At 46.7% G+C, this 27,339-nt stretch overlaps 1 protein-coding gene across 1 annotated transcript; it reads left to right on the top strand.

Annotated features, from left to right (window-relative positions):
• The first annotated feature begins 1,306 nt into the window (after nucleotides 1–1,306).
• Nucleotides 1,307–26,403, top strand: RFK (riboflavin kinase). Its single transcript, XM_044273899.1, has 4 exons — nucleotides 1,307–1,776; nucleotides 4,146–4,297; nucleotides 5,185–5,287; nucleotides 23,369–26,403. Exons 1-4 carry the CDS (start codon nucleotides 1,491–1,493, stop codon nucleotides 23,491–23,493), a joined length of 666 nt encoding a protein of 221 aa, XP_044129834.1. The 5' UTR covers nucleotides 1,307–1,490; the 3' UTR covers nucleotides 23,494–26,403.
• Nucleotides 26,404–27,339: the final 936 nt, after the last annotated feature.

Raw genomic sequence — 27,339 nt, forward strand, 5'->3', positions numbered from 1 at the left:
GAGAACGGAGCGGCGCCCAGGTATAACAGTAAGTGCTGGGGGATCCCCGGGCGCCGCTCTCCATGTCTGTATAGTTAGTTTAGATTTTTTATTCTAGTGAAAGGTCGGGTTATAGATTTCTGGATCAGTTTTACTGAGGATTATACAGATTATTGTCTCCATTCTGTGTATTGCACTGTCCTAGGTATGATGTCTTCCTTTTTGGGGTTATGAAAGTGGCCGGACTTCCAGCAGCAGGACCCCCACCTATCTAATAGTGATCCCCTATACCAGTGGTGGCGAACCTATGACACTGGTGCCAGAGGCGGCACTCAGAGCCCTCTCTGTGGGCACCCGCACCCTGGAAAAAGTCTATGGTGTACCAATATGCCTTAGACTTTTCCTGCCATTCATCAGCGCAGGCGCACTATGAACAGCACAGGCAGCACACTGAATGTAGGCAGCTCTTATAGCTAAATGATAAAGTACATGGAAGATATACTATACTGGACTGTAGTATTCAGGTTAAATTGCCATGTTGGCACTTTGCCATAAATAAGTGGGTTTGGGGTTGCAGTTTGGGCACTCTGTCTCTAAAAGGTTCGCCATCATTGCCCTATACTAATGTCGTGGCATATGACTGATGTGTGTTATGTTATGTTACTAAGTCCTTGTATAGTGCTCTAGAGGAACTCAATCCGATCGAAGCGCTTGTCGACGGCTATATTGGTGGGCCCCTCGTCATCCTACACAAAAAGCCAGGTCTTAACCAACTTCCTGAATTCCAGGTAATCTGATGTTGTTCTAATGTGTTCTGGGAGGGAGTTCCAGATCTTGGGGGCCAATACTGAGAAACGTCTGTCCCCCCTTGTCTTGAGGCGGGTTCTTGGCACCGACAGAAGGGAGGCTGAGGTGGATCTCAGTTCTCTAGGCGGATGGTGACGTGTTATCTTCTTTTGCAGGTAGATGGGACCTGTTTTGTAGAGAGCTTTGTGTGTTAAGCAGCACAGCTTAAACTGCACTCTCTCTTTCACTGGGAGCCAGTGGAGTTCCCTGCGTGCTTTGGGTGAACACACCCTAAGGAGCCATACACCTGTGCCAGTCTTTATTACACAATGAATGAGTTATGTACTTAGATAATGGCTAAAATTTGGGTTGTGAAATTCTCGCCAGGACTCATCGTGCTGGGACACTGTCTCTTTAAGTGATTTCGTTGCCTAGAAATTTCGCCATATCGAAAACGTTCTATTGGGACACAGCGTGTGACGTCATCGAGACCCAGAATTCAGCCGGGGAGGGGTGATCACGTGAGCCAAAAGTCCCTAGTAAGTTGCTAGTCACTGTGACAGCGCCGGGGAAATCGCCGCCTCCTCCATAGCGCTGACGTAGGTTCTTGAGATCACTGCACTGGAGAAGAGACGTAGGGGAATCCAGAATCTTCTCACAACCTGCACGGCGCCTTCAGAGCGGCTTCTGTTTCTAAGCGCCCCCGTCCTGCGGTAGACCTTGAGATGGCCCAGCCACTTGCGTGTAGTAGTCGGCTCGGCACAGTCTCCGGCTCAGCTGGAGCGACGGCTACCTTGGTGCGCCCGCTGCCGTGTACGGACGGTCTCCGCGTATTGGCAGGCCACTCTACGGAACTTAAGCGAGAGCTCCCGCCAGCAGAACCGGTGCTGACCGCGGGGAAGAAGCGCGTGGCCAGGGGCTGTGCCATGAACGGCGCCCTGCCCTATTACTGCAGCGGCGAGGTCGTCAGAGGCTTCGGACGGGGATCTAAGGAGCTGGGCATCCGGACAGGTGAGTCTGTGGCACTGCTAGTGCCAGCTGTGGGCGGTTGTGTAATCCTGTGTGTAGGGCATGGTAGTGGTGTGACTTGTGTGAGGACATCAAGAGCTCGGTGACCTTTGTCCTGGTTATTCACCAACCTCCTAAGTATGATGCTGACAAAGGCAAGCTAAAGCTTAAAGGGGTATTCCTGTTACTGGGTATCCTCTATCTGCGGGCTGTTACATAGTACCCACTGACCCTGAGCGCCGGCTGAAGCGAAGGGGCAGAAGCGCTGACCCCTGGACACCGACTCCCTCTTGTACCCACTGACCCCGAGGGCCGGCTGAAGCGAATGGGCAGAAGCACTGACCCCCGTGCACAGACTCCCTCTTGTACCCACTGACCCTGAGGGCTGGCTGAAGCGAAGGGGCAGAAGCGCTGACCCCCGGACACCGACTCCCTCTTGTACACACTGACCCTGAGCGCCGGCTCAAGCGAAGGGGCAGAAGCGCTGACCCCCGGGCACCGACTCCCTCTTGTACTCACTGACCCTGAGCGCCGGCTCAAGCGAAGGGGCAGAAGCGCTGACCCCCGGACACCGACTCCCTCTTGTACCCACTGACCCCGAGGGCCGGCAGAAGCGAAGGGGCAGAAGCACTGACCCCCGTGCACAGACTCCCTCTTGTACTCACTGCCCCCAAGCGCCGGCTGAAGCGAAGGGGCAGAAGCACTGACCCCTGGGCACCGACTCCCTCTTGTACTCACTGACCCCGAGGGCCGGCTCAAGCGAAGGGGCAGAAGCACTGACCCCCGGACATTGACTCCCTCTTGTACCCACTGACCCCACGCGCTTGCTAAAGCAAAGGGGCAGAAGCACTGCCTCCTAGGCACAGACTCCCTCTTGTACCCACTGACCCCACGCGCTTGCTGAAGTGAAGGGGCAGAAGCCCAGACTCCAGGGCACCAACTCCCTCTTGTACCCACTGACCATGAGCGCCGGCGAAGGGCAAAAAGCACAGACCCCCGGGCACCGGCTCCCTCTTGTACCCACTGACCCTGAGTGCCGGCTGAAGCGAAGGGGCACAAGCACTGACCACCGGGCATCGGCTCCCCTCCAGGAAGAATTGTACAGGGGATGCATCACCAAACAAGCGCAGCAGCCAGTTCCTCCTCGGGATCAGTGGAAGTCCCAAAGGTCAGATGTAAAGATATGGCATAGCCCCCCCCCCCCCATTTCATTATACAGTTTTCCAATATACCTGCTTTCAGTGCCTAGAGAGAAGTCACAAGTTAAGTGGTGGTCCTGGTGCTGTGTACCTTACCCATAGCTGAAGCAAAGTTGTGATTTTGGATGTCAGGTCTTTAAAGAGGACCTTTCATCGAGCGGAACATTGTAAGATTGTTATCTGGACATGTAGAGCGGCGCCCAGGGGTCTCGCTGCCCTTACTATTATCCCTGGGCGCGCACAGTTCGCCCGCTGTGGCCCCGTTACCTTCTCCCGCGCTGTATGGTAATTGCTACTATCGGAACACCAGGGAGGAGTCTGCCCTGTTTCTCCCTGGGCAATCCTTTTCCCTGTCCAATCACAGCCAGGTATTTTTTTTTTTTCCTCCCAGGCAATGAGCTCTGCCCTGTGATTGGACAGCGCTACAGCCTGGGAGAAGGAACGCCCAGGGAGAAACAGGGCAGACTCCTCCTCCCTGTACCGGTAGTAGCAATTACCATACAGCGCAGGAGAAGGTAACGGGGGCAGGCGGAGCGGCGCCCAGGGATAATAGTGAGTGCAGTGAGATCCCTGGGCGCCGTTTGTTATCTTACAATGTTCGGACTCATGAAAGGTCCTCTTTCCTGCTCCGCTCCTGTTTTACACAGCAGACACTCTGTAACAGAGTCTGTGATTAGCGATAACACCAATCATGGACTTTTAGCCCCTCAGATTCTAGGGTCAGTTGCAACCATAGCATCTGAGCGATCAGTTACTGGGAACGACTTGTAATTTGTTTTCCTGCTCCCCACTACGTCGTATGTAATATAAAATGGTGCCATTAGAAAGTACAACTTGTCCCGTGAAAAATAAGCCCTCATATGGCCATGTGAACAGAAAAATAAACCCTATGCCTCCGAGAAACCAGGGAGTGAAAAACAGAAAGTTGCGCCAGGAAGGAGGTAATGTAAATCCTAGATTTTGGCCTCTCCCTGTAGATCTGTCCTGCATCTACAGGCCAAAGCCTAGCGTCGGTGATTTCCATCGTATGTACAGGCACACGTGGCTCAGTCCCAGGAGGTCCTGATCCTTTTAGTTTCTGTAATGTGAGGTTCGTTGTGTAGTCCTGGCATGTGACCACCAGCAGGTCGTGACGCTGTCAGTATTTAGCAGCGTGTCCTTTCTTTCCTGCAGCTAATTTTCCTGAACATGTTGTGGACAGTCTTCCTCCTGACCTCACCACTGGCATCTACTATGGCTGGGGCTGCATTGGCAACGGGGACATTTACAAAATGGTTATGAGTATTGGTTGGAATCCCTTCTACAAGAACACCAAGAAATCTGTGGTAAGTTATCGATGGGTCCTAGAGGCAGCATCCTATCCTCCACCTATGTAGCATGTAGTGGTGGCACATGATGGGATGTTGTAGGTCTACTTTAGTGCCCCGTTGCATCATACCTGTGATGGGTGGGGAAAGTATCGGTCCATAGCATGAATGCAGTTGGCACCTCTGTATGAAAGTGCTGCCTGTGCCACTCTGTAGGTGTCTTCAGCAGGGTTCTCCCTGTATGCCTCCTGCTCTTCAGGACCCGTGGTCCCGAGGCTGCTAGTTCAATACAGTAGCAGCCGTGGCGCAGCAAACCTTTTGCCCTGAAACTTTCCTACAGTCTTCTTTCACAGTTTGTATACCTTTTGACGGATCTGGCGGGCAGTTCCGGCGACAGAACTGTCAGCCAGAATCTCTGCTACAAGTGTGAAAGTACCCTAAAAGCATGGAAAACGGAAGGGTACCACAAGGCCATTGTTGGAAATTGATTATATACACATAGTAAATGGGACATGATGAGCTGAGACAACCCCTTTAAGGGAGCGACGTCTGCACTGAAAACACACAGCATAATTGAGGCGCTGCAGGTTTGAAAATCCACAGCATACACTTTTTCGATGCTGATTTGTCCACTAGAAGTGGCTGGGGTTTTCAGAACCTCATTTACATGTGGTGTGTTATACTTTAGTGGGAATTGGTCTGCCCTAAGGGCATCTGAACTTGCCCTAAGATAACTGGAGACGCTGTTTCCAGCAGATACATGCCCCTAGATTGTACAGCACTTGTCTACAGTTCAGCATCTTTTGGTAGGTCAGTCCTGGGTACTATAACTTATATTGCATGATCTTGGTCTAGAAGATAATTTTTGTCCACAACTTGATCAACTGTTTTTCACTTTCCCTCAGGAAACCCATATAATTCATCAATTTGAAAATGACTTTTATGGAGAAATACTTAGTATTGTTATCGTGGGCTACATTCGACCAGAGAGAAGCTTTGACTCTTTAGGTAAGTGTCTGGTATGTGAATCAGCTCTGTCTGTATGAACTCTAGTGTCTTTAAGCCGTATGAGATGTTTCTCAGGATGTTACAGTGTTAAACATACACTCCTCAGGGAAGCTAGCACATGAGCCCTTCATTATATACCCTAAAGGGGATCTTTTACCGGGAAAAATATTTGTTATCCGGGTGCAATGCCTTGTATGGCCAGCTCAACTGAATGTAATGATACCTTTCACCGTGATTGACCCAGAAAACACATCTCCCGGGCCAACCTCTGATCCCCTGACCTGAACTGACTGTATCATAGTAATTACCGTATATACTCGAGTATAAGCCGACCCGAATATAAAAAATTATTGACTCGAGTATAAGACTAGGGTGGGAAATGCAGCATATGTGGGGGATCTGTGGAGGACGCTGTTATGTGCGGGATCTGTGGAGGGCAGTGTTATGGGGCATCTGGGGATCTGTGGAGGACAGTGTTATGGGGGATCTGTGGAGGACAGTGTTATGGGGGATCTGTGGAGGACAGTGTTATGGGGGATCTGTGGAGGACAGTGTTATGGGGGATCTGGGGATCTGTGGAGGACAGTGTTATGGGGGATCTGGGGATCTGTGGAGGACAGTGTTATGGGGAATCTGTGGATCTGTGGAGGACAGGGATATGGGGGATCTGGGGATCTGTGGAGGACAGTGTTATGGGGGATCTGTGGAGGACAGTGTTATGGGGGATCTGGGGATCTGTGGAGGACAGTGTTATGGGGATCTGGGGATCTGTGGAGGACGCTGTTATGGGGTGGATCTGTGGAGGACAGTGTTATGGGGGATCTGGGGATCTGTGGAGGACAGTGTTATGGGGGATCTGTGGAGGACAGTGTTATGGGGGATCTGAGGATCTGTGGAGGACAGTGTTATGGGGGATCTGGGGATCTGTGGAGGACAGTGTTATGGGGGATCTGTGGAGGGCAGTGTTATGGGGGATCTGGGGATCTGTGGAGGACAGTGTTATGGGGGATCTGGGGATCTGTGGAGGACAGTGTTATGGGGGATCTGGGGATCTGTGGAGGACGCTGTTATGGGGTGGATCTGTGGAGGACGCTGTTATGGGGTGGATCTGTGGAGGACGCTGTTATGGGGTGGATCTGTGGAGGACGCTGTTATGGGGTGGATCTGTGGAGGACGCTGTTATGGGGTGGATCTGTGGAGGACGCTGTTATGGGGTGGATCTGTGGAGGACGCTGTTATGGGGTGGATCTGTGGAGGACGCTGTTATGGGGTGGATCTGTGGAGGACGCTGTTATGGGGTGGATCTGTGGAGGACGCTGTTATGGGGTGGATCTGTGGAGGACGCTGTTATGGGGTGGATCTGTGGAGGACGCTGTTATGGGGAATATGTGCTATGACACATAGGGCCATGAGGGGGGCAGCATAAGACATATAGCATCTTATGCTGGTCACCCTCATGGCCCTATGTGTCCCCTCGTGTTCTAAACTGCCTTTGCGTGTAAAGTGTGTTACTCCTGTGTAAAATAATCTCTCTCCTATTGATAACAGGTCCGGCTGTACTCACTGTCACGATGAATGCACTACAGCGAGCGGGAGCTGGCTGGCCGGCCGGCACGTGACTGACATCACTTAGTAACGCTCCTCCCACTTCAGGAAGCAGGAGCGTTACTAAGTGACGTCAGTCACGCGCCGGCGGGCCGCTCGCTGCAGTGGCATTTTCGGGTCGGCCAAATCGAGACTCTAGTATAAGACGAGGGGGCTTTTTGAGCACAAAAATATGTGCCAAAAAACTCGTCTTATACTCGAGTATATACGGTAATGATAGTCGGTATCTATCTGATAGTGGGACTATTCCGGCGTACACATATGATGATGCACTGCAGTAGTCCCGCAATCAGTCGCTGTATCATAAATTACTATGATGCAATAAGTCTGAGACAGGGACAGTATTTCCCAGACTGATCACAGTCGCATTATTGAGCTTTAAAAAAAGTATGTTAATCTATATGCAAATGAGCAGTTAAAGGGGACCTGTCACCTCAAAATGCAGTGCAATCTGCCAGCACCATGTTATAGAGCAGGAGAAGCTGAGCAGATTGATATAGTTTTGTGGGAAAGGGTTCAGTAAAACTTGTAATTTGTGCACTTAGCTGCTCACAGAAGGTGAAAAAAGATATCGGTACAGGATGGTGGTGTTATCAGTGATTTATAGCATTGTGTGTATACAGAGACAGCTGTCAGTCACTGATAGCTGTTCACAGGGCTGCAAACAAGTAAAGATATACCGTAAATGTATAAATTACAGGTTTTACTGAATCTTTTCCCATAAAACCGTATACCAATTCACTTCTGCTCGACAGCATGGTCCTTTCAGATTGCATTGCATTTTGTTGTGACAGGTTTCCTCTAAGTGAATCAAGAACGAGTCCAAGCCCATTTGTGAACACTTGGCCAAGTCAGATGACTATGCGAGAACCTGATCCTCTGTCTTGTTGACGGAGCAGCTCGCAGAGGTTGCAAGGGTGCACATATTGGCTTTTGGCATTGCAGCTCAGCCCCATTCACTTTAGTGGAGCTTACCTGTACCTATGAGCATGACGTCACATGACCTAGCGAAAGCCGAAAGAAGGCTGCGGCTCTACTGCCTACAGTGCCTTTTCAAACAGTTGATTGGCGGGGTCCCAAAAGCCAGACCCCCACTGATCAGATACTGATGGCCTATCCAAAGGATAACGCCCAGGAAAACTGTGGATTTCCTGGTGACAGACTCCCTTTAATGTTGGTGGGATTACTGCAAATATTGGCCCAGCATTCAGTCTCTTTGGGTTGATTCTCTTAAAGGGATCATGCTACATTCAAAATCCAGTGCATTGTGCAGGCAGCATGGTATAGGACAGAAGGAGCTGAGCAGGTCTAATTTGTGCTGTTTCTAACCAGGCTATATTCACAGGACTTTTCTGTCCACATCTGATCCACATTTTTTGCAGATCATACACCAGCCAATTCATTTCTATGGGCCCACAAAACATTTCACCCGTCCAGTCATGCCAGAAACGATAAAATAAGTCCTATTCTTGTCTGCATAAGACAAGAACAGGAATTTTGAAAATGGTGCCCATGGAAAGTACGGGATGCACACATCCTGTACCCGTATTTTGAGGATCCACAATTTGCATACTGCAAAACAGATATGGTTGTGTTGTGTGAATGTCCAAAGCCTGATGCTGTATGATTTCTATCTGCCGTTTATTTAGCAGTTTTTTCCTCTGTAATCTGGCTGTAATACCTTTTTTTTTTTTTTTTTTTTTTTTTTTTTTTTTTTTTTTAACCTTGTGGAGAGAGACTAGTTGTTTTCATGTCTGCCAGTACACTACTCGTGGAGAATCAAGGAATCCTGCTTCCTAACTCTGTACTACACCTCAGAAGCATCAACAGTAATGGAGTATATTGCACAGCAGAACTGAGCAGTTTAGATGTAAATCCAGCAGTGAAGTTAGAAAGATTGCAGGTAACTTGTAAGTGATTTACCATCTTCATTGCTGGATTTACATCCAAACTTTTACTCCTGTCCTCTGTTCATTGTTCACTGAAGATGGGCTGTCTGCTCACTCAAGTATCAGATGACATTGAATTATATGGAGGGGAGAAAGCAGGAACTGCTGGAAACAGGCAGAAAGACTGACAGACGGGTGGTGATTTACTGTCTGTCTATGCCTCTCCCTTTCTCCCTTCTTTCACTCTCCATAGACATCTATTTAATCCTATCCTTTAGTGAGCAGGTAGGCTGTCTGCAGATGGTCAGTGAATTGACATACGGAGAAGAGGAGGCTTACACACAGTGAAGGAATATATATATATATATATAGGGGTCCAGTGGGCAGACCTTTTTCAGTGATTGGCGGCTAACTCTGTATACCCATTTGTATAGGCAAAGCTGTCAATCACTAAGATCGCGCACATGACTACTAAGCATGAGCAGTTATGTAAATTGATAAAATACAGTACAAAGCTATATAACTCTGCTCAGCTCCTCCTGCTTTATAACAAGCTGCCTGCAAAGTCCACTGCGTTTTCATGGTGGAGAGTTGCATAGTAACATCGTTTATAAGGGCTCTTTCACACGTCGTCGGGGCTCTATGCCGGAAGAATCCTGATCAAGATTATCCCAATGCATTCTGAATGGAGAGAAATCCGTTCAGGATGTCTTCAGTTCAGGACCAGAACGTTTTTTGGCCGGAGAAAATACCGCAGCATGCTGCGCTTTTTGCTCCTGCCAAAATTCCTGAACACTTGCCGCAAGGCCGGATCCGGAATTAATGCCCATTGAAAGGCATTGATCCGGCCTTAAGCTAAACGTCGTTTCAGCGCATTACCGGATCCGACGTTTAGCTTTTTCTGAATAGCGTCCTGGCAACCATGGTAACCAAAGTCCTGTTTGCCATGGTAAAGTGTAGTGGGGAGCCGGGGAGCAGTATACTTACTGTCCGTGCGGCTCCCGGGGCGCTTCAGAATGACGTCAGGGCGCCCCACGCACATGGATGACGTGATCGCATGGATCACGTCATCCATGCGCATGGAGTGCTCGGACGTCATTCTGGAGCGCCCCGGGAGCCGCACGGGCGGTAAGTATACTGCGCCCCACTACTACTAATGCAACCAGGACTTTAATACCGTCCTGGCTTCCATAGTAACACTGAACGCATTTTGAAGACTGATCAGTCTTCAAAGGCTTTAGGGTAAACTTGTGGGGTTACGGATCCGGCGGGCACTTCCGGCAACGGAAGTGCACGCCGGATCCTAACAACGCAAGTGTGAAAGAGGCCTAAGGCTGAAAATAGATATCTGTCCATCCAGTTCAGCCCGTTTTCATGCAAGTTGATCCAGAGACAGGCAAAAACAAACAAACCCTGCGAGGTAGAAGCCAATTTTCCTCACTTGAGGGGGAAAAAATCCTTCCCGACTCCAATCGGGCAATCTGAATAATGCCTCATTCACACCTCAGTGATTTTGAGCCAAAACCAGGTTCGGCTCTAAACACAGAACAGGAGCAGATCTTTCCCTTTATGTCTGTGGAGGCTACAATCCTGGTTTTGGCTCACAATCATTGACCAAAACACTGACGCGTGAATGAGGCTTAACTCCCTGGAGAAACAACCCCTCTCTGGTAACTATAGCCTGTAATATTATTACACTCCAGAAATACATCCAGGCCCCTCTTGAACTCTTTTCTTTATGATAGGAGAGATCTCTGTACTGACCCCGATATATTTATCATCGTCATTGTCATCTTTTTGTAAAGTGAATAACCCTAATTTTGATCTTTCAGGGTACTGTAGTGCCCCCCCATTCCAGTTATTACGTTAGTTGCCCTCCTCTGTATCCTCTCCAGCTCTGCTATGACTGCCTTGTTCACAGGAGCCCGGAACATACTCCATGTGTGGTCTGACTAGATCTGTAAAGTGGTAGGACTATGTTCTCATCACTGGCATCTATGCCCCTTTTTGATGCAACCCATTATCTTATTGGCCTTGGCAGCAGCTGTTCGCTAAAATTCCTAAATCCTTTTCCTTGGCAGTGTTACCCAGTGTTTTACCATTTGATATGTACTGGTGACTTGCATTATTCCTTCCCATGTGCATAACCTTACATTTGTCAGTATTAAACCTCATCTGCCACTTATCTGCCCAAGCCTCCAATCTATCCAGATCCCTCTGTAGAAGTATACTGTCCTCTTCTGTGTTAATTACTTTACACAGTTTCGGGTTATCTGCAAAAAATGATATTTTACTGTGCAAGCCTTCTACAGGATCATTAATAAATATATTGAAGAGAATAGGGCCCAATATGATACCCCACTGGTGACCCAATCTGAGTGTGGTACAGTGTCAAATGGTTTGGAGAAGGCAAGATATATTATCATTAAAGTTACTTTAATCATGTAAGGTAATTAATGGTGGTAGCGCAGACAAGAAAGCGGCACATTGTCTCTTTTTTATTCTCGGTGGATTTTTTTTGTAATTAATTGGACATAGGCATTGCTTTATGGAACTAATCAGTAATGGTCACATGGAGAAGCTCTGTGTGAAGAGCTGGTCACAAGATGTTCCTGGTTTGCTATCATGGCTCACAGCAATATCACGTTGAATCTATCATTAGAACAGGGGCCCTGTACCTTATAGCTAGGGGGAGCTATATGCTGAAATGATGACTTAATCACCAATATGTTTAGAAATTTGAGTAGATTGAGTAGTAATGGTGATTTTGGTTAAAACTTAACTTTTAATTCTTAAGGATAGAATATGTCCCTAGGTGTGATATTAGATACAAGGAATGTGTACAATAGCACAAGGGATGCAAAATATACTTGGTGCACGGCGGCACCTTTTAGATTCACAATAACTTGGTGCACGGCGGCACCTTAAATAACCGGTGGTCTTACCGTTACCGCCACAGTCTTCTGGTTTTTGGTGATGTCCAACGCTAGCAGGTGTGCTGTGGAAAAAAGTGTGATTGGGGCCCGGCAGGGGTGTTATATATTGGAGGGTTCCTAGACAGCCCTAACTCGTGGGTGCTATCTCGGCCCTAGCGTCCTATTACGGAGCACCCGTTCTAATAAGAACGACCCCGTCCGGAACCTAACCCTTTCGCTACTTGGCCCTGTTGTGCCCTAGTGCAGCTAGTCCCTACACGCATGTTTCGTTTTAAGAACTCTTCAGGGGAATTTAGGCACATAGAGGGGGGCAGTGTAATGTGGCGACATATAGCATTGGTATCCTTAATCGATTAACAACACATATGTAAATGCAGTTTAGATAATGCACAGAATGACACAGTTTGATACTTTAGAAGTGGCAGCCTTTCAGTTCGGGCTCCATTCGTGTATCAGGGCTGAGTACTTGCCTTGGTGATGTGCAGGCAAAGTGGAGGGGGTTGCCTGATGGTGGCCCGTTCCCTCGTATGGAGCTCAGCGGCGTGTCCAGAGGCTGTGATGATGCCTACTGACAGAGGATCGCCCGCTCCTATTTGAACATCGTGCGGCCTCAAACCGAGGCTTGGAGTACAGTGCGATGACGTCAGCAAGGACGCCGACGCGCTCGCGCATGCGCTCTCAGTGCTTGTTGGAACGCACTATTTCGCCTCATAGAGAGGCTTGGAGCGAGGCGCGGTGACGTCAGCGGGACAGCCGACGCACCCGCGCCTGCGCTTTTACACACTGAAGGTAGCCAGCATGATATTGGATATAGTGACGTCGTCCTATAGGGAACCGTCACTTTCAAAGGGCTGAGGGTTATGTCATTAGCCTAAGATGCATATTAACCAACAGCCATTATTTCCTTGGTTGCCTAATAACCGGGACTTGGTATGGCAACCTTATTCGAGACACCGTCTATAGCAAATACGGTGTATAATAGTGTGACATTTCTTGCAGTACAATAAATCATAAAAGTATTCTAGTCGGTACAAGACAGACGCGGATGCATGGAACGCAGCCCACAGTGGATGGGTCCTTTTTTTAAAAATCCAAGGTATGCGCTTCTATGGTAATGGATTTTCATATTTAATAAAGTGCCTCAAAGCAACCTCATTAGGTATAAGATATCTATAGTGTATTCGTTACAGGCGCCATCCCTGTATACAGTTAGTATTGTTAAAGGCATAGGGAGTAGATTTCTTGTGCCCCGGAAAGTTTATATAATATAGCTTTTATCATGCTATTAGTTTTTGATGAAACAAATGAAGATGCCGGGGTGAGTAGCGTCTATGCCCGCAGGAGGCCATACATTTCGGTTAGGAAAGTGTTTTCAGAAGGTGTTATTGTATAACGTCTATCTGTAGGCGTATACTGGTGTCATGGCAGTGTTCTTCTCATATCTACTTCCACCAATGCGTCTCGATTGTATAGGGGTATGGAGCTTTTTTTTATTTTTTATTTTTATTTAATTTTTATATATATATATATTTTTTATGTTCCTTCGTTCATCAGATAAAGCAACCGAAGCAAAGTTGCTCATTTAGCCCTTGGGGGGCTGTTGTACGTAGCATGTGGATCCAGCGTGCTTCATGTTGTAGAAGCATGCGGTCCCAGTCTCCTCCTCGTAGGGGGGGGTTTACCACATAACTTTTTTGTCTTCGATGGCAAATGGTACCACCAGCTCAGGGGCACCGCGATGGGTTGTTCTTGTGCACCATCTTACGCAAACCTGCTCCTGGGCTGGTGGGAGACCAATAACGTGTTTAGCGAGGCGATGTTATCATGGACCGGGCCCATCGTAATGTGGGCCCGGTACATTGATGATATATTCATTATTTGGAACGCATCCACATTGGCGTTCAATACGTTTGTTGGTAAACTAAACGACAATAGGCTAGGATTGCACTTTACACATGAGACGAATGAAAAGAGCCTACCCTTCCTGGACATACTGATTCAGAGAAACGGATCGGAGGAGTTGGCCACCACAATATATCGCAAGCCAACAGCAACAAACTCCGTACTACACTGGAGCAGCAGCCACCCAACTGCTCCAATAATACGGAGTTTGTGAAACAGGCCAGGATTCTAAGGACTAGATTCCTTTCCAGAGGATACCCCGACTCAGTATTGAGGGCAGCATATCAATTGGCACTAACATCGTCACGAACCGAACTACTGGTACCCAGAAATAAATCCCCAGATACTATCCAAAAGATCAGGGTAATTGGTACCTTTGATGAGGCTGCAAGGGACGTAAGAAGTATCCTACAAAGGCATTGGCCCATATTGATGATGGACCCAGACATCAAAGAAAAGATCTTTGACTACCCTCAGATCACCTTCAGGAGGGGTAACAGCCTTAGGGACCTACTGGTACATAGCCACCATAAATCAACTGGAAAAGGAACCTGGCTAGATAGAAAACCACAAGGGTGTTTCAGATGCAGTGGATGTATAGCCTGTAGTACAATACAAACAGGCAAAGAATTCTTCAGTGTCAATCTTCAAAAATCCTTCAAGATTAAGGACTTTGTAAATTGCCGTACCAGGGGGGTCATTTACAAAATCACCTGTGAATGCCCCTTGGAATACATAGGCAAGACGAAGCGAGAATTGCGTAGACGGATTGGTGAACATCTAGGGGATATCACCAATAGAAAAGATACAGCCGTATCACGCCATATACACGAATACCATCATGGTAACCCACGGAGCATTAAAGCTATGGGTATCGAGGTGGTAAACCCCCCCCCCCTACGAGGAGGAGACTGGGACCGCATGCTTCTACAACATGAAGCACGCTGGATCCACATGCTACGTACAACAGCCCCCCAAGGGCTAAATGAGCAACTTTGCTTCGGTTGCTTTATCTGATGAACGAAGGAACATAAAAAATATATATATATATATAAAAATTAAATAAAAATAAAAAATAAAAAAAAGCTCCATACCCCTATACAATCGAGACGCATTGGTGGAAGTAGATATGAGAAGAACACTGCCATGACACCAGTATACGCCTACAGATAGACGTTGTACAATAACACCTTCTGAAAACACTTTCCTAACCGAAATGTATGGCCTCCTGCGGGCATAGACGCTACTCACCCCGGCATCTTCATTTGTTTCATCAAAAACTAATAGCATGATAAAAGCTATATTATATAAACTTTCCGGGGCACAAGAAATCTACTCCCTATGCCTTTAACAATACTAACTGTATACAGGGATGGCGCCTGTAACGAATACACTATAGATATCTTATACCTAATGAGGTTGCTTTGAGGCACTTTATTAAATATGAAAATCCATTACCATAGAAGCGCATACCTTGGATTTTTAAAAAAAGGACCCATCCACTGTGGGCTGCGTTCCATGCATCCGCGTCTGTCTTGTACCGACTAGAATACTTTTATGATTTATTGTACTGCAAGAAATGTCACACTATTATACACCGTATTTGCTATAGACGGTGTCTCGAATAAGGTTGCCATACCAAGTCCCGGTTATTAGGCAACCAAGGAAATAATGGCTGTTGGTTAATATGCATCTTAGGCTAATGACATAACCCTCAGCCCTTTGAAAGTGACGGTTCCCTATAGGACGACGTCACTATATCCAATATCATGCTGGCTACCTTCAGTGTGTAAAAGCGCAGGCGCGGGTGCGTCGGCTGTCCCGCTGACGTCACCGCGCCTCGCTCCAAGCCTCTCTATGAGGCGAAATAGTGCGTTCCAACAAGCACTGAGAGCGCATGCGCGAGCGCGTCGGCGTCCTTGCTGACGTCATCGCACTGTACTCCAAGCCTCGGTTTGAGGCCGCACGATGTTCAAATAGGAGCGGGCGATCCTCTGTCAGTAGGCATCATCACAGCCTCTGGACACGCCGCTGAGCTCCATACGAGGGAACGGGCCACCATCAGGCAACCCCCTCCACTTTGCCTGCACATCACCAAGGCAAGTACTCAGCCCTGATACACGAATGGAGCCCGAACTGAAAGGCTGCCACTTCTAAAGTATCAAACTGTGTCATTCTGTGCATTATCTAAACTGCATTTACATATGTGTTGTTAATCGATTAAGGATACCAATGCTATATGTCGCCACATTACACTGCCCCCCTCTATGTGCCTAAATTCCCCTGAAGAGTTCTTAAAACGAAACATGCGTGTAGGGACTAGCTGCACTAGGGCACAACAGGGCCAAGTAGCGAAAGGGTTAGGTTCCGGACGGGGTCGTTCTTATTAGAACGGGTGCTCCGTAATAGGACGCTAGGGCCGAGATAGCACCCACGAGTTAGGGCTGTCTAGGAACCCTCCAATATATAACACCCCTGCCGGGCCCCAATCGCACTTTTTTCCACAGCACACCTGCTAGCGTTGGACATCACCAAAAACCAGAAGACCGTGGCGGTAACGGTAAGACCACCGGTTATTTAAGGTGCCGCCGTGCACCAAGTTATTGTGAATCTAAAAGGTGCCGCCGTGCACCAAGTATATTTTGCATCCCTTGTGCTATTGTACACATTCCTTGTATCTAATATCACACCTAGGGACATATTCTATCCTTAAGAATTAAAAGTTAAGTTTTAACCAAAATCACCATTACTACTCAATCTACTCAGGGGCCCTGTACCCCCTAAACAGCGACCGGCTACTCCGTTTATTGCAGGGGATATGTGGCCCCTGTTCTCATGATCGGTGGAGGTCCCATCGGTAGGGCCTCCACTGATCTAATAGTTACTACCTATCCAAAGGGTAGGAGAAAACGTGATCTAACCGAAATACCCCTTTAACCGGCTCACGACCGCCGTACGCAGGATTGCGTCTTCTCGGCGGTCGTGCTCTTCTGGGTGGACGCGCCGGTGCGCCCTCGCGCGAGACGCGAGATTTCCGGGGAAGCCGGCCCGCGCATGCGCATCGCGGGCCGGCAAAATTCAAAGAACAAGTTCGTCATCAACCTGCCAGCCACGATCATTGGCTGGCAGGTTGATGATTTTCAAAAAAACGAATCAGCAGCCAGATAACCCATCATATTAGTAAATATGATGGGGTTATATGGCTGCTGTGCTCCTCTGCTCCTTCTTTTGGTCAGTTGGTTCCAGCAGAGGCGCACACATCACTCTGAGTACCCACTACACTACACTTAGCCCCCAGATCACCTCCCAGCACCCAATTAATCCTTTGATCACCCCTTCTTGCCCCTGTCGATCACTAGTGAAAAGGAAAAAAGTGATCAGTGCAAACTGTCACTTTTTTTTTTTCACTGGTATTGACCGTTAGGTTTTAGGTATAGTTTAGGCCCCTTGGTTAGGTAGTTTAGCGATCAGTTAGCGCCCAGCCCACCGCACAGCAGTCCGTTATTCGCTGATTAGCGTATCGCTAATCAGCATTTGTACTTTTATAGTATCTGGAAGTGATCAAAACTGATCACGGTCAGATCTATAATTGTATTAGTGTCACTTTAGTTCGCCCTCCACCCAAAACGCAGTGTTTGCCTGATCGGTCGCCCACACGTGCGTTCGCCCACGCCCGCCCCACCGCAGTGACAAAAAAATATTTTTTTTTGGTCACTGCACATTCACTTTACACGCACTGTGGCGATAAAAAAAATCAGTTTTGATATTTTTTATCAACCGCAGCGGCCTCCGGTACTTCGCTAGCCTCCCCTTTGTAAGACAGGCTTGCTTTTTTTTTTCTTGGGTAGTCTCAGGGAATACCCCTAAATGTAGTTGCCCAAATGTCTAACAGGGGGTATTCTTCTGAAGAGGCCTACAGGCTTCTGACCCAGTCGGATGAGGAATGGGAACCCTCATCTGACGAATCTAGCGGGTCAGAATACGAACCTGTAGAAAGCAGTGGCTCTCTGACCCAAAGTTCGGACGAGGAGGCTGAGGTCTCTGATAGCACCAGGCGTACCCGGCCCCGTGTCTCTAGACCGCAGGTTGCGCAGGATCCGCTTCAAGAGCAGCAGAGTGGGGCTGGTGCTGTCGGATTACGTGGTGAGGCATACACCAGCAGCCCAGCATTTCCTGGACCTAGTACCAGCACTGCCGTACAACCTGGTGAAGTGGCAAGCACCAGAAGGGCAGTTGAAGCTGGTACGGTGGCACGAGCAGTAGTGACCCCGTCGCAGCCACCGCAAAGACGTGCCCGTAGAGCCCCTAGGATCCCTGAGGTGCTGGCAAACCCTGATTGGCAGTCCCCAACTTCAGCCGCTCCTGTAGTTTTCCCTTTCACTGCCCAGTCTAGAGTTCGGGTTGAGACAGCTCAGATCGGTTTGGCCCTGGGATTTTTTGAGCTGTTCTTGACTGCGGAGCTCTTGGACTTAGTCGTGGCCGAAACAAATCGGTATGCCACACAATTTATATCCGCCAACCCGGGAAGCTCTTATGCCCAGTCTTTCCGGTGGAAACCAGTCCAAGTTTCCGAAATTAAAACTTTTCTGGGCCTCCTCCTCAACATGGGTCTAACTAAAAAGCATGAATTGCGGTCATATTGGTCCACGAACCCAATTCATCACATGCCCATGTTCTCTGCTGCTATGTCCAGGACACGATTTGAGACTATCCTGCGTTTCCTGCACTTTAGTGATAAAAGCACTTCCCGTCCCAGAGGCCACCCTGCTTTTGACCGGCTCCACAAAATTCGGCCCCTCATAGACCATTTCAACCTGAAATTTGCAGATTTGTATACCCCTAAGCAAAACATCTGCGTAGACGAGTTCCTGATACATTTTACCGGGCGCCTTGGCTTCAAACAATACATCCCAAGCAAGCGCGCCCGGTATGGGGTCAAATTGTATAAGCTCTGTGAAAGGGCCACAGGCTATACCCACAAATTTCGGATCTATGAGGGAAAAGATCAGACCCTGGAGCCGGTCGGTTGCCCTGGCTACCTGGGGAGCAGTGGGAAGACAGTTTGGGACTTGGTGTCACCCTTATTCGGCAAGGGGTACCATCTTTATGTGGACAATTTTTACACAAGTGTGGCCCTCTTTAGGCATTTGTTTCTAGAACGGATTGGCGCCTGTGGTACCGCGCGAACTAGTCGCGCGGGCTTCCCCCAACGGCTCGTTACCACCCGTCTTGCAAGGGGGCAGAGGGCCGCACTGTGTAACGAAGAACTGCTTGCGATGAAATGGAGAGACAAGCGTGACGTTTACATTCACGCAGACACGACAATCCAAATTGAGCGAGCAACCCGTGTCATTGAAAAGCCCCTCTCAGTCCACGACTATAACCTTCACATGGGAGGGGTGGACTTCAATGACCAGACGCTGGTATAAGAAGGTGTCTGTATATTTAATTCAATTGGCTCTGTACAATAGTTTTGTTCTCTACAGTAAGGCTGGGAGAACTGGATCCTTCCTCAAATTTCAGGAAGAGATCATCGCGAACCTCCTGTACCCAGGAGGTTCCGTGGCCCCAGTGTCGTTCCTGGTACCTCAAACCGACCGCCACCTTGAAAAAAATGTCGTGTCTGTAGCAGGAGTGGAATAAGGCGTGACACCCGCTATTTCTGTCCTGACTGTCCTGACCACCCTGCCCTATGCTTAGGGGAGTCTTTCCAGAAGTACCACTCACAGGTACACCTAGCATAGGGATCATCTCACCAGGACAGGCACACAGGGCTATTAGGGCCCATTCACTCACACAGCTGCTGCAAACCTCTCCTTTCACCTGGGACAAAGTGCATAATGCACTTCGCCACATCTTTGGGCGATTTGCGCTTTGCACATTGACCCATGGGGAAGGAGAGGTTTGTTCTATAAAGGTTAAAAAAAAAAAAAAAAAAAAAAGCAAACGGGTTAATGTTTAGTTCAAAAAGTTAGTTTATGTATTCTGTTCCAAAGTTAATAAAATTATTGCGTTGTGGCCTGTAGCACTGATGTGCATTCTGACAGAAGCATTGCGCTGCTGTCAGATTACACGCAAGTCGGTGTATGCGGCGCTGCAAGACGAGATTTCTACTCTGCCGTAACAGACACGTTTGCCGATGCTGAGGAGGAGGCGGCGTTCCTATGCTTTGGCAAACACTTTGTATATAAAAAATAAAAAAAATCCCGGCAATGATTTATTCATCCACATCGATTGATGTGAATGGAGAAATCTGGTTTGCCAGGGCATACGAGCTAAGTGGGTATGGATGTTGGGCGGAGCTCCTATGTCCTGGCAGACGCCTTTCCCCTCCTTTTTTTTTTTTTTTTTTTGGCAGAGATTTTTTCATCCACATTGATCGATGCTAATGAAGAAATCTGTGCCGTTCATTTTTTTTCTTTCAGCCCAGAGGCTGAACGGAAAAAAAAATCTCATTACCTGTATGCTCAATATAAGGAGAATAGCAGAAACTCCTAATGCTGGCCATACATGTAATGATTGCGGAGACCCTCAAATGCCAGGGCAGTACAAACACCCCACAACTGACCCCATTTTGGAAAGAAGACACCCCAAGGTATTTGCTGAGGGGCATATTGAGTCCATGAAAGATTTAAATTTTTGTCCTAAGTTAGCGGAAAGTGAGACTTTGTGAGAAAAAACAAAAAAAATATCAATTTCCGCTAACTTATGCCAAAAAAATAAATTTCTATGAACTCTCCATGCCCCTCATTGAATACCTTGGGATGTCTTCTTTCCAAAGTGGGGTCACATGTGGGGTATTTATACTGCCCTGGCTTTTTAGGGGCCCTAAAGCGTGAGAAGAAGTCTGGGATCCAAATGTCTAAAAATGCCCTCCTAAAAGGAATTTGGGCACTTTTGCAGCCTAGATGCGCAAAAGTGTCACACATCTGGTATCGCCGTACTCAGGAGAAGCTGGGGAATGTGTTTTGGGGTGTCATTTTACATATACCCATGCTGGGTGAGAGAAATATCTTGGTCAAATGCCAACTTTGTATAAAAAAATGGGAAAAGTTGTCTTGACACTTTATTGCAGATGTGTGACACTTTATTGCAGCCAAGGTGGGCAAAGGGGCACACATTCCAAAGAGCACCTTTCGGATTTCGCAGGCCATTTTTTACACAATTTGATTACAAAGTACTTCTCACACATTTGGGCCCCTAAATTGCCAGTGCAGTATAACTACGCCACAAATGACCCCATTTTGGAAAGAAGACACCCCAAGGTATTCTGTGAGGGGCATGGTGAGTTCCTAGAATTGTCGCAAGTTAGTGGAATATGAGACTTTGTAAGAAAAATAAAAAAAATAATCATCATTTTCCGCTAACTTGTGACAAAAAATAAAAAGTTCTATGAACTCACTATGCCCATCAGCGAATACCTTAGGGTGTCTACATTCCGAAATGGGGTCATTTGTGGGGTTTTTCTACTGTTTGGGCATTGTAGAACCTCAGGAAACATGACAGGTGCTCAGAAAGTCAGAGCTGTTTCAAAAAGCGGAAATTCACATTTTTGTACCATAGTGTGTAAACGCTATAACTTTTACCCAAACCATTTTTTTATTTTATTTTTTCCCCAAACATTTTTTTTTTTTTTTTTTATCAAAGACATGTAGAACAATAAATTTGGCGAAAAATGTATATATGGGTGTCATTTTTTTTTTGCAAAATTTACAGCTGAAAGTGAAAAATGTCATTTTTTTTGCAAACAAATCGTTAACTTTTGATTAATAACAAAAAAAGTAAAAATGTCAGCAGCAATAAAATACCACCAAATGAAAGCTCCATTAGTGAGAAGAAAAGGAGGAAAATTCATTTGGGTGGTAAGTTGCATGACCGAGCGATAAACGGTGAAAGTAGTGTAGTGCAGAAGTGTAAAAAGTGCTCTGGTCATGAAGGGGGTTTCAGCTAGGGGGGTTGAAGTTGTTAAACATGGTTTCATGGTTTGTCATGTGTGTTTTACTGCTGCCTTTTGTTCATGTTGTGTGATGCGTTTGGCTATGTGCTGCAGAATCCCATTAGTTTACCCCCCCTTTACCTCACGTGTTGCTTTAAAGAAACACTAAACTAAACTAATTTCCTCATCTCCTCTTTGTCTATATTTGTGTCTTTTTCCAATTAAAAGGGCAATATACTCTAGTGGAAAATTGAAAGAAAGAACACCTGGAAAATTAGAAGGGCAATGTCAGGAGGTTTGTACCTAATGAAACTGGCTGACCTGTTACATGTGCGCTTGGCAGCTGAAGGCTTTTTCTCAGCAATGCATGCAAATATGAACGTGGGACCAACACAGATGGCTTCAGCTGCCAAGTGCACATACAACAGGTCAGCCAGCTTCATAGCTACAAATCTGCTGACAGATGCCCCTCAATGCGATTGAGCAGCCATCAGTGGGAAAGCTTGTTCTGCCTTGGTACTAATGGTGGCCACATGAGTTTACAGGAGGGCTTGAAAATGCCATAATACATAGTGCGGAAATACACCGGTCCAACAGTGTCATGGTGTGGGATGCATTTAGCTACCTTGTGGTTCTTGTCTGGTATTTTGCAGAGGGAACATTGACCAGCATTCAGTAGGTCGATGAGATTGTGTGAATCGGTTCTACTGCCTTTATTGACTCAGGAGACACGGTGTTCCAACAAGATAATGCTCACCCACACATTGTTACACAATATGCTCTTCGGGGGGATCTAGCAACTTCCCTGACCAGCTTGTTTGCCAGATCTCCTGACCAGCCCCCCCCCCCCCCCCCCCCCCCTTTCAGAATGTCTGGGAATGGATCTCCCATGCACAGCAGCCAACAACCACCTTGGCCGAACTATGAGTCCGATCTGAAAGAGTTTGGAGGATATCCAGCATCTGTATGACAGTAACCATGCCAGAGAGGCGACCTGTATCACAGCAAGGGGAGATGCCACCTAGTATTAATGAGACCCTGCCTTAGAATATGTCCTGCTGCAGAACCCAAAATAAAGGATGCACCACCTTGGTTGTATGATACTTTTAAACTTTCAGTCTCGGCTAAATTGCATTAATTTACCAGGATTTTTATTAATTTTTTTTTCTCTTCATTTTCTAGTAGTGTATCTAACTAAATATTTTCCCCAGGAGCTCGGATTTTCCTTATCCTCTTCCTCACTGGCTGTAAGACAATGGCTGCAGCAAGAGCATCCAGACTCAAACAGTGGAGGCAAATCAATTTTGTGCTTGCTTTTATCATTCACATCTAGGTTCAGTGAATCTTTAAGGGTTATCCAAGAGTAGAATGTTGATGGGCTATTCTCAGAATAGGTCCTCAATATCTTATTGGTGGGGTTCCAACAGCTGGCCCTCCAACCAATCAGCTGTTTGAACAGGCCACGATGCTTCGATGAGTGCACAGCATTGTACATTGTGTAGCTCCTGTGCTTGGTATTGCAGCCCAGCTTCCTTCCTTTGAATGGGACTGAGCTGCACATAGGCTGCGACAGATGACCATAACCTCATGGCCTTGGAAGAGGCCGGAAAGCCGTGTCCTTTTCAAACAGCCAAACGGCAGGTGTGCCAGGAGTTGTTTTTGGTTCCGTTCTGATCATCTGGTGCAAGCTGTGTGTACAGTATATAGATGTATTCTGGTAAATGCCGTCTCCAACCACTCTTGTGAACTATACTGTACATGTATCCTTTTTCTTTGTGAGATAGTGACAAACATGTTTTTTATTCATCTACAGATGACCTGATTGCTGCAATTTACAGTGACATTGAGGAAGCCAAGAAGCAGCTGGACCTACCAGAACGAAGGAAGCTGAAGGACCGCTACTTCAACAATTCCAAGAAAATTCTGAACGGTCATTGACTTTGGCTTGAGGTCCCATAAAGTTTGGTGTCTCATAGTAGTAGACCGCAGTGGACATCCGACCATCTTTTATTTAATATTTAAAATATCACTTCTTATGGCCTAGACATGACTATTGTAGTCATTGGTAATGCCTTGTAAAAAAATGCCGATGAAATTCTAAAGTCATGTTTTGCACTCGGATACTGTACTGATTAGAAGCTATCCTAGCTCCATTGTCCCTCTAAACCGTGTGCATTATAGGTCATGCCAAATGTTACGCTGCAAAGAAGGCAGCAATGAGATTCCTGGTCATTCCCTTAGCTATGATATGACTGTACCGTGTGCCCCTTAGCATTGTATGGCATCCTAAAGCAGCGTTACTGCCGGGGATATGTGAAGGATGTACTACATCCGGCGAAATCCATCTGCCTGTTGTAGAAAAGTAGAATTTATTTATTTTTTAACCCATATTCATGGGTTATTTATTATATGAAGATAAAAATCCATTACCCAGAACAAGGTAATTGTGGATAACATAGGGGCGGGTTCGGTATGATGAGACGCCAAGCCACTAGGTTTACCCAGGATCTTCAGCTTTTTTTTTTTCGAATGAAGAAACTGCAGTTCAAAGAAACGTCCCTGCAAGTTTTTTTTTCTATTGAAAACCATTTTTGTGGTGTAAATCACATTTTTACATGCATGTGGTTTTGACAGCAACAGATACATAAATTGTGTGGGTCATGTTTTCTTCTGTATGGAGAAAATGCAGTAGGGCATAAGAGGTGGCTTTCAGATGCAATGTCTGAATCGGCTAATTCTTTTTAAAGGGGGTTTTCCCAGTGTTTAATACTGATGACCAATCCTCATTAGCATGTGGTTGGTGGAGTTCTGACACCCGAGACCCCTACTGATCTGTAGTGCTCCAGTGAGCTTACAAACGCAGCGCCGTCCATTGGATAGTGGTTGTGCTGGGTATTGCAGTTCAACCCTCTTCACCTGAGTGAGACTGAGCTGCGCTTAGGACATGTGAACAATGAACATGACGTCGCTGGCTTAGGAAAAGGCTGTGGTTATTCGAATAGATGATCGGCGGGCTGCTGGGAGTCAGACCCCCACGATCAGATACTGATCACCTATCCTGATGTCATTGGTAACACTCGGGATTCCCTTTAAACTGTCTTTTAAATCTTTGCCACTAAGTTAATGTGCTACTAATTCTTCACCCACAAAATCCGAAGGGATAATCTGCAGCATAGCCGCCTCATGTGCCCTCATTATGTATGATATAGAAATGTATACATGGCTCAGAATATGCAATGTTCATTGCTGAAGAGTATGTATTGTGGGGCAGTCTGCATTATCACTGCCTGTTTTGGCAGCGGTTTTATAGAACGGTCCACTGTGTGCCATGCTCTTTATTATATGTACTGCAGAATTTGCATGATGCTCCTCGATAATAATTCTACCTGTTCACACATCTTTAACCATTTAATTCTCTCTCTCTCTCTGTTAATAGTCTTTGGCTTTACACCAGCATTTAGCAGCCTTTTTATATATTGTTCAATATCTTATTCACCAAAGATAGATGGATAAATTTAGTTACCTCGAGTCGCCCTAATAAGAGCCATTCTGTAAATCCTTAAGTCAGGTGCCGCTTACACTAATCAAGCATGCCATCCGAGGTGCCAAATTTATGAAGACCCAACCCCATGCCTCAGTATAAATTTGGCACTTTATGCCAGCGGACTTTATGCTAAGACTGTGTAATGCCTCTCTTAGTATATAAGCCCCAGTTGGCTGCGTGCTACTGCCTCCTCTGAGAACGGTTGATTCTTCTTAAAGGGGCACACAGCCTACAATCAAAGTTTTCTTTAAGAGAGTTATCTGGGAATTGATATGGATGACCAGTCTTCTGGATAGGTCATCAATAACAGATCAGTAGGGGGGGGGGGGGGGGGTCCTGAAACTCCCACCGATCAGCTGTTAGTGGCCAGCGCTGCAGCTTCTTCCTAGGCCATGTTACTTCACTGTACGTTAAGACCATGTATGGGGCTGAGCTGCAATACCAAGCACTGCCACTATACCATGTATGGCGCTGTGCCTGGAAAGCTGCTGGATGCACTCGCCAGAGCTCCCGTGACCATGGTGACTCGCTAAAACATCTGATCGGTGGGGATGCCGGTGCTCGGACCTCTGCAGTTTAGGTCGTCGTTAACGATTCCTGGTTAACTCCTTAACAAGGAACCTCCTGATACTGTTCACAGAATACTAATAAATATGAATACACGTCTGACTTCTTGGGCAGGGGACTCCAGGGACCTGGTTCTGTACTGTTTGGAACACATCTGGTCACTGCTGACAGGTCACCTTTATAGTACATATGTTAGCAGTTTATGCTTATGGGATATTCATGTATGTGGGACCATATTTATGTGTGTGTGTTTTTAGTTCTGTTTCTCAGTATCAGTGTATAACTAGATGGTTGTCTTTCATGTTTCATCTGTTAGACTGAGTTCACACACTGTGCTGGCAGAAGGAGTCCCAGGGAAGGGGCTGTTCATCACGTTCTTTGCCCCACATTTTGACATATATGTTGGGGGGGGTAATACACTACACTATTCCATCCTGCAGATACCAGCAAAAGAGAGAAAAAGACATACCTTAAACAGATTGTTTTACAGTGGGCTCCTATGGTGAATCATCCTTTGGAGGTATCTGTATAATGTATATGACGTGTATAGTTAAACGCCTAAAAGGGATCTTTTCTGCCAGTATGAGGCCGCCGCACAGAAAACACAGGGTTCAAACTCTGCCTTAATGATGGCAACGCGATCCCACCAACATGTCATTGATTGTGAAAAGCAAACTACACTGTGTGGTTTAATGGATCCAATGGATAGAATTGTAATAAATGGGTATTTTAATTAACTCTGTGCTATGTTTTTTTTATTTATTTTTTTTGGGCTCTTAATGTTCACTGTATTGCCAGGTTTTCAATGGGGTTATATAACTTGGGCTGCGTTCACATGTGCGCCGTGTACTCCGACAGTCTGTTGCGGCAGGGGAACAGACTGCTGGAGTTCACTGTATCGGCATGGCTGAATACCACCGTGCGTCGTCTGATTCCCCAATTCACTATAATGGGGATCAGGCCGCTTTCCTGTATATATGCCAGCTTTCATCCAGACAAAAAAATGCTGCTCCATTCTCCTACGCACTCCAGGACCTCCGTTCTCGTAATCGCTGGGCATCCCATTCTCAGACCCCTGCAGTCAGACACTTATTTTCTGTGGATGGGGATAAGTATTTTTAGTGTGATAAACCTTTTCAATACTGATAAGTTTTCGGAGACTGTGCCTGGTACTGAAGTTTGTCCTATTCACTGATCTACACAGACGACCCACTGTGCCTGTGTAAATGGGAAAGGTAATGCTAGGGGTCATCATAGGTCCAGTTTAAAGGGCCCTAAAATGCCACCATCTTTCTTGTTTTTCAGTTTTTATTTATTTTTACTCCATTGTGTAAGAGAACATTGAAGTTGAACACAAATGCCTTCTCGCAACTGGAACCTTTGTTGCTCTGAGGGGATAAAATCTGTCCAGGTGATGTGATGGACGCACAAGCGCTCAGACACAGCTTTGATTACTGTACTGTCACAAGCCAATTACCTGCATGTCCTTCACATGACGAGGACAGATTTCCTAGGTTTCTATTAAAGGGCATCTGTCAGCAGATTTGTACCTATGAAACTGGCTGACCAGTTACATGTGCGCTTGGCAGCTGAAGGCATCTGTGTTGGTCCCATGTTCATATGTGCCCGCATTACTGAGAAATATGAAGTTTTAATATATGAAAGTGAGTTTC

This window comes from Bufo gargarizans, chromosome 1 (genome assembly GCF_014858855.1).
Source record: "Bufo gargarizans isolate SCDJY-AF-19 chromosome 1, ASM1485885v1, whole genome shotgun sequence".
Classification (NCBI taxonomy): Eukaryota; Metazoa; Chordata; class Amphibia; order Anura; family Bufonidae; genus Bufo; species Bufo gargarizans.

Bases quoted from the DNA above. Each gene is read 5' to 3' on its own strand.
- RFK (XM_044273899.1), top strand. From the start codon at position 1,491: ATGGCCCAGCCACTTGCGTGTAGTAGTCGGCTCGGCACAGTCTCCGGC. The intron at 4,298-5,184 runs GTAAGTTATCGA...ACTTTCCCTCAG, and splicing joins AGAACACCAAGAAATCTGTG to GAAACCCATATAATTCATCA. The intron at 5,288-23,368 runs GTAAGTGTCTGG...ATTCATCTACAG, and splicing joins GAGAAGCTTTGACTCTTTAG to ATGACCTGATTGCTGCAATT.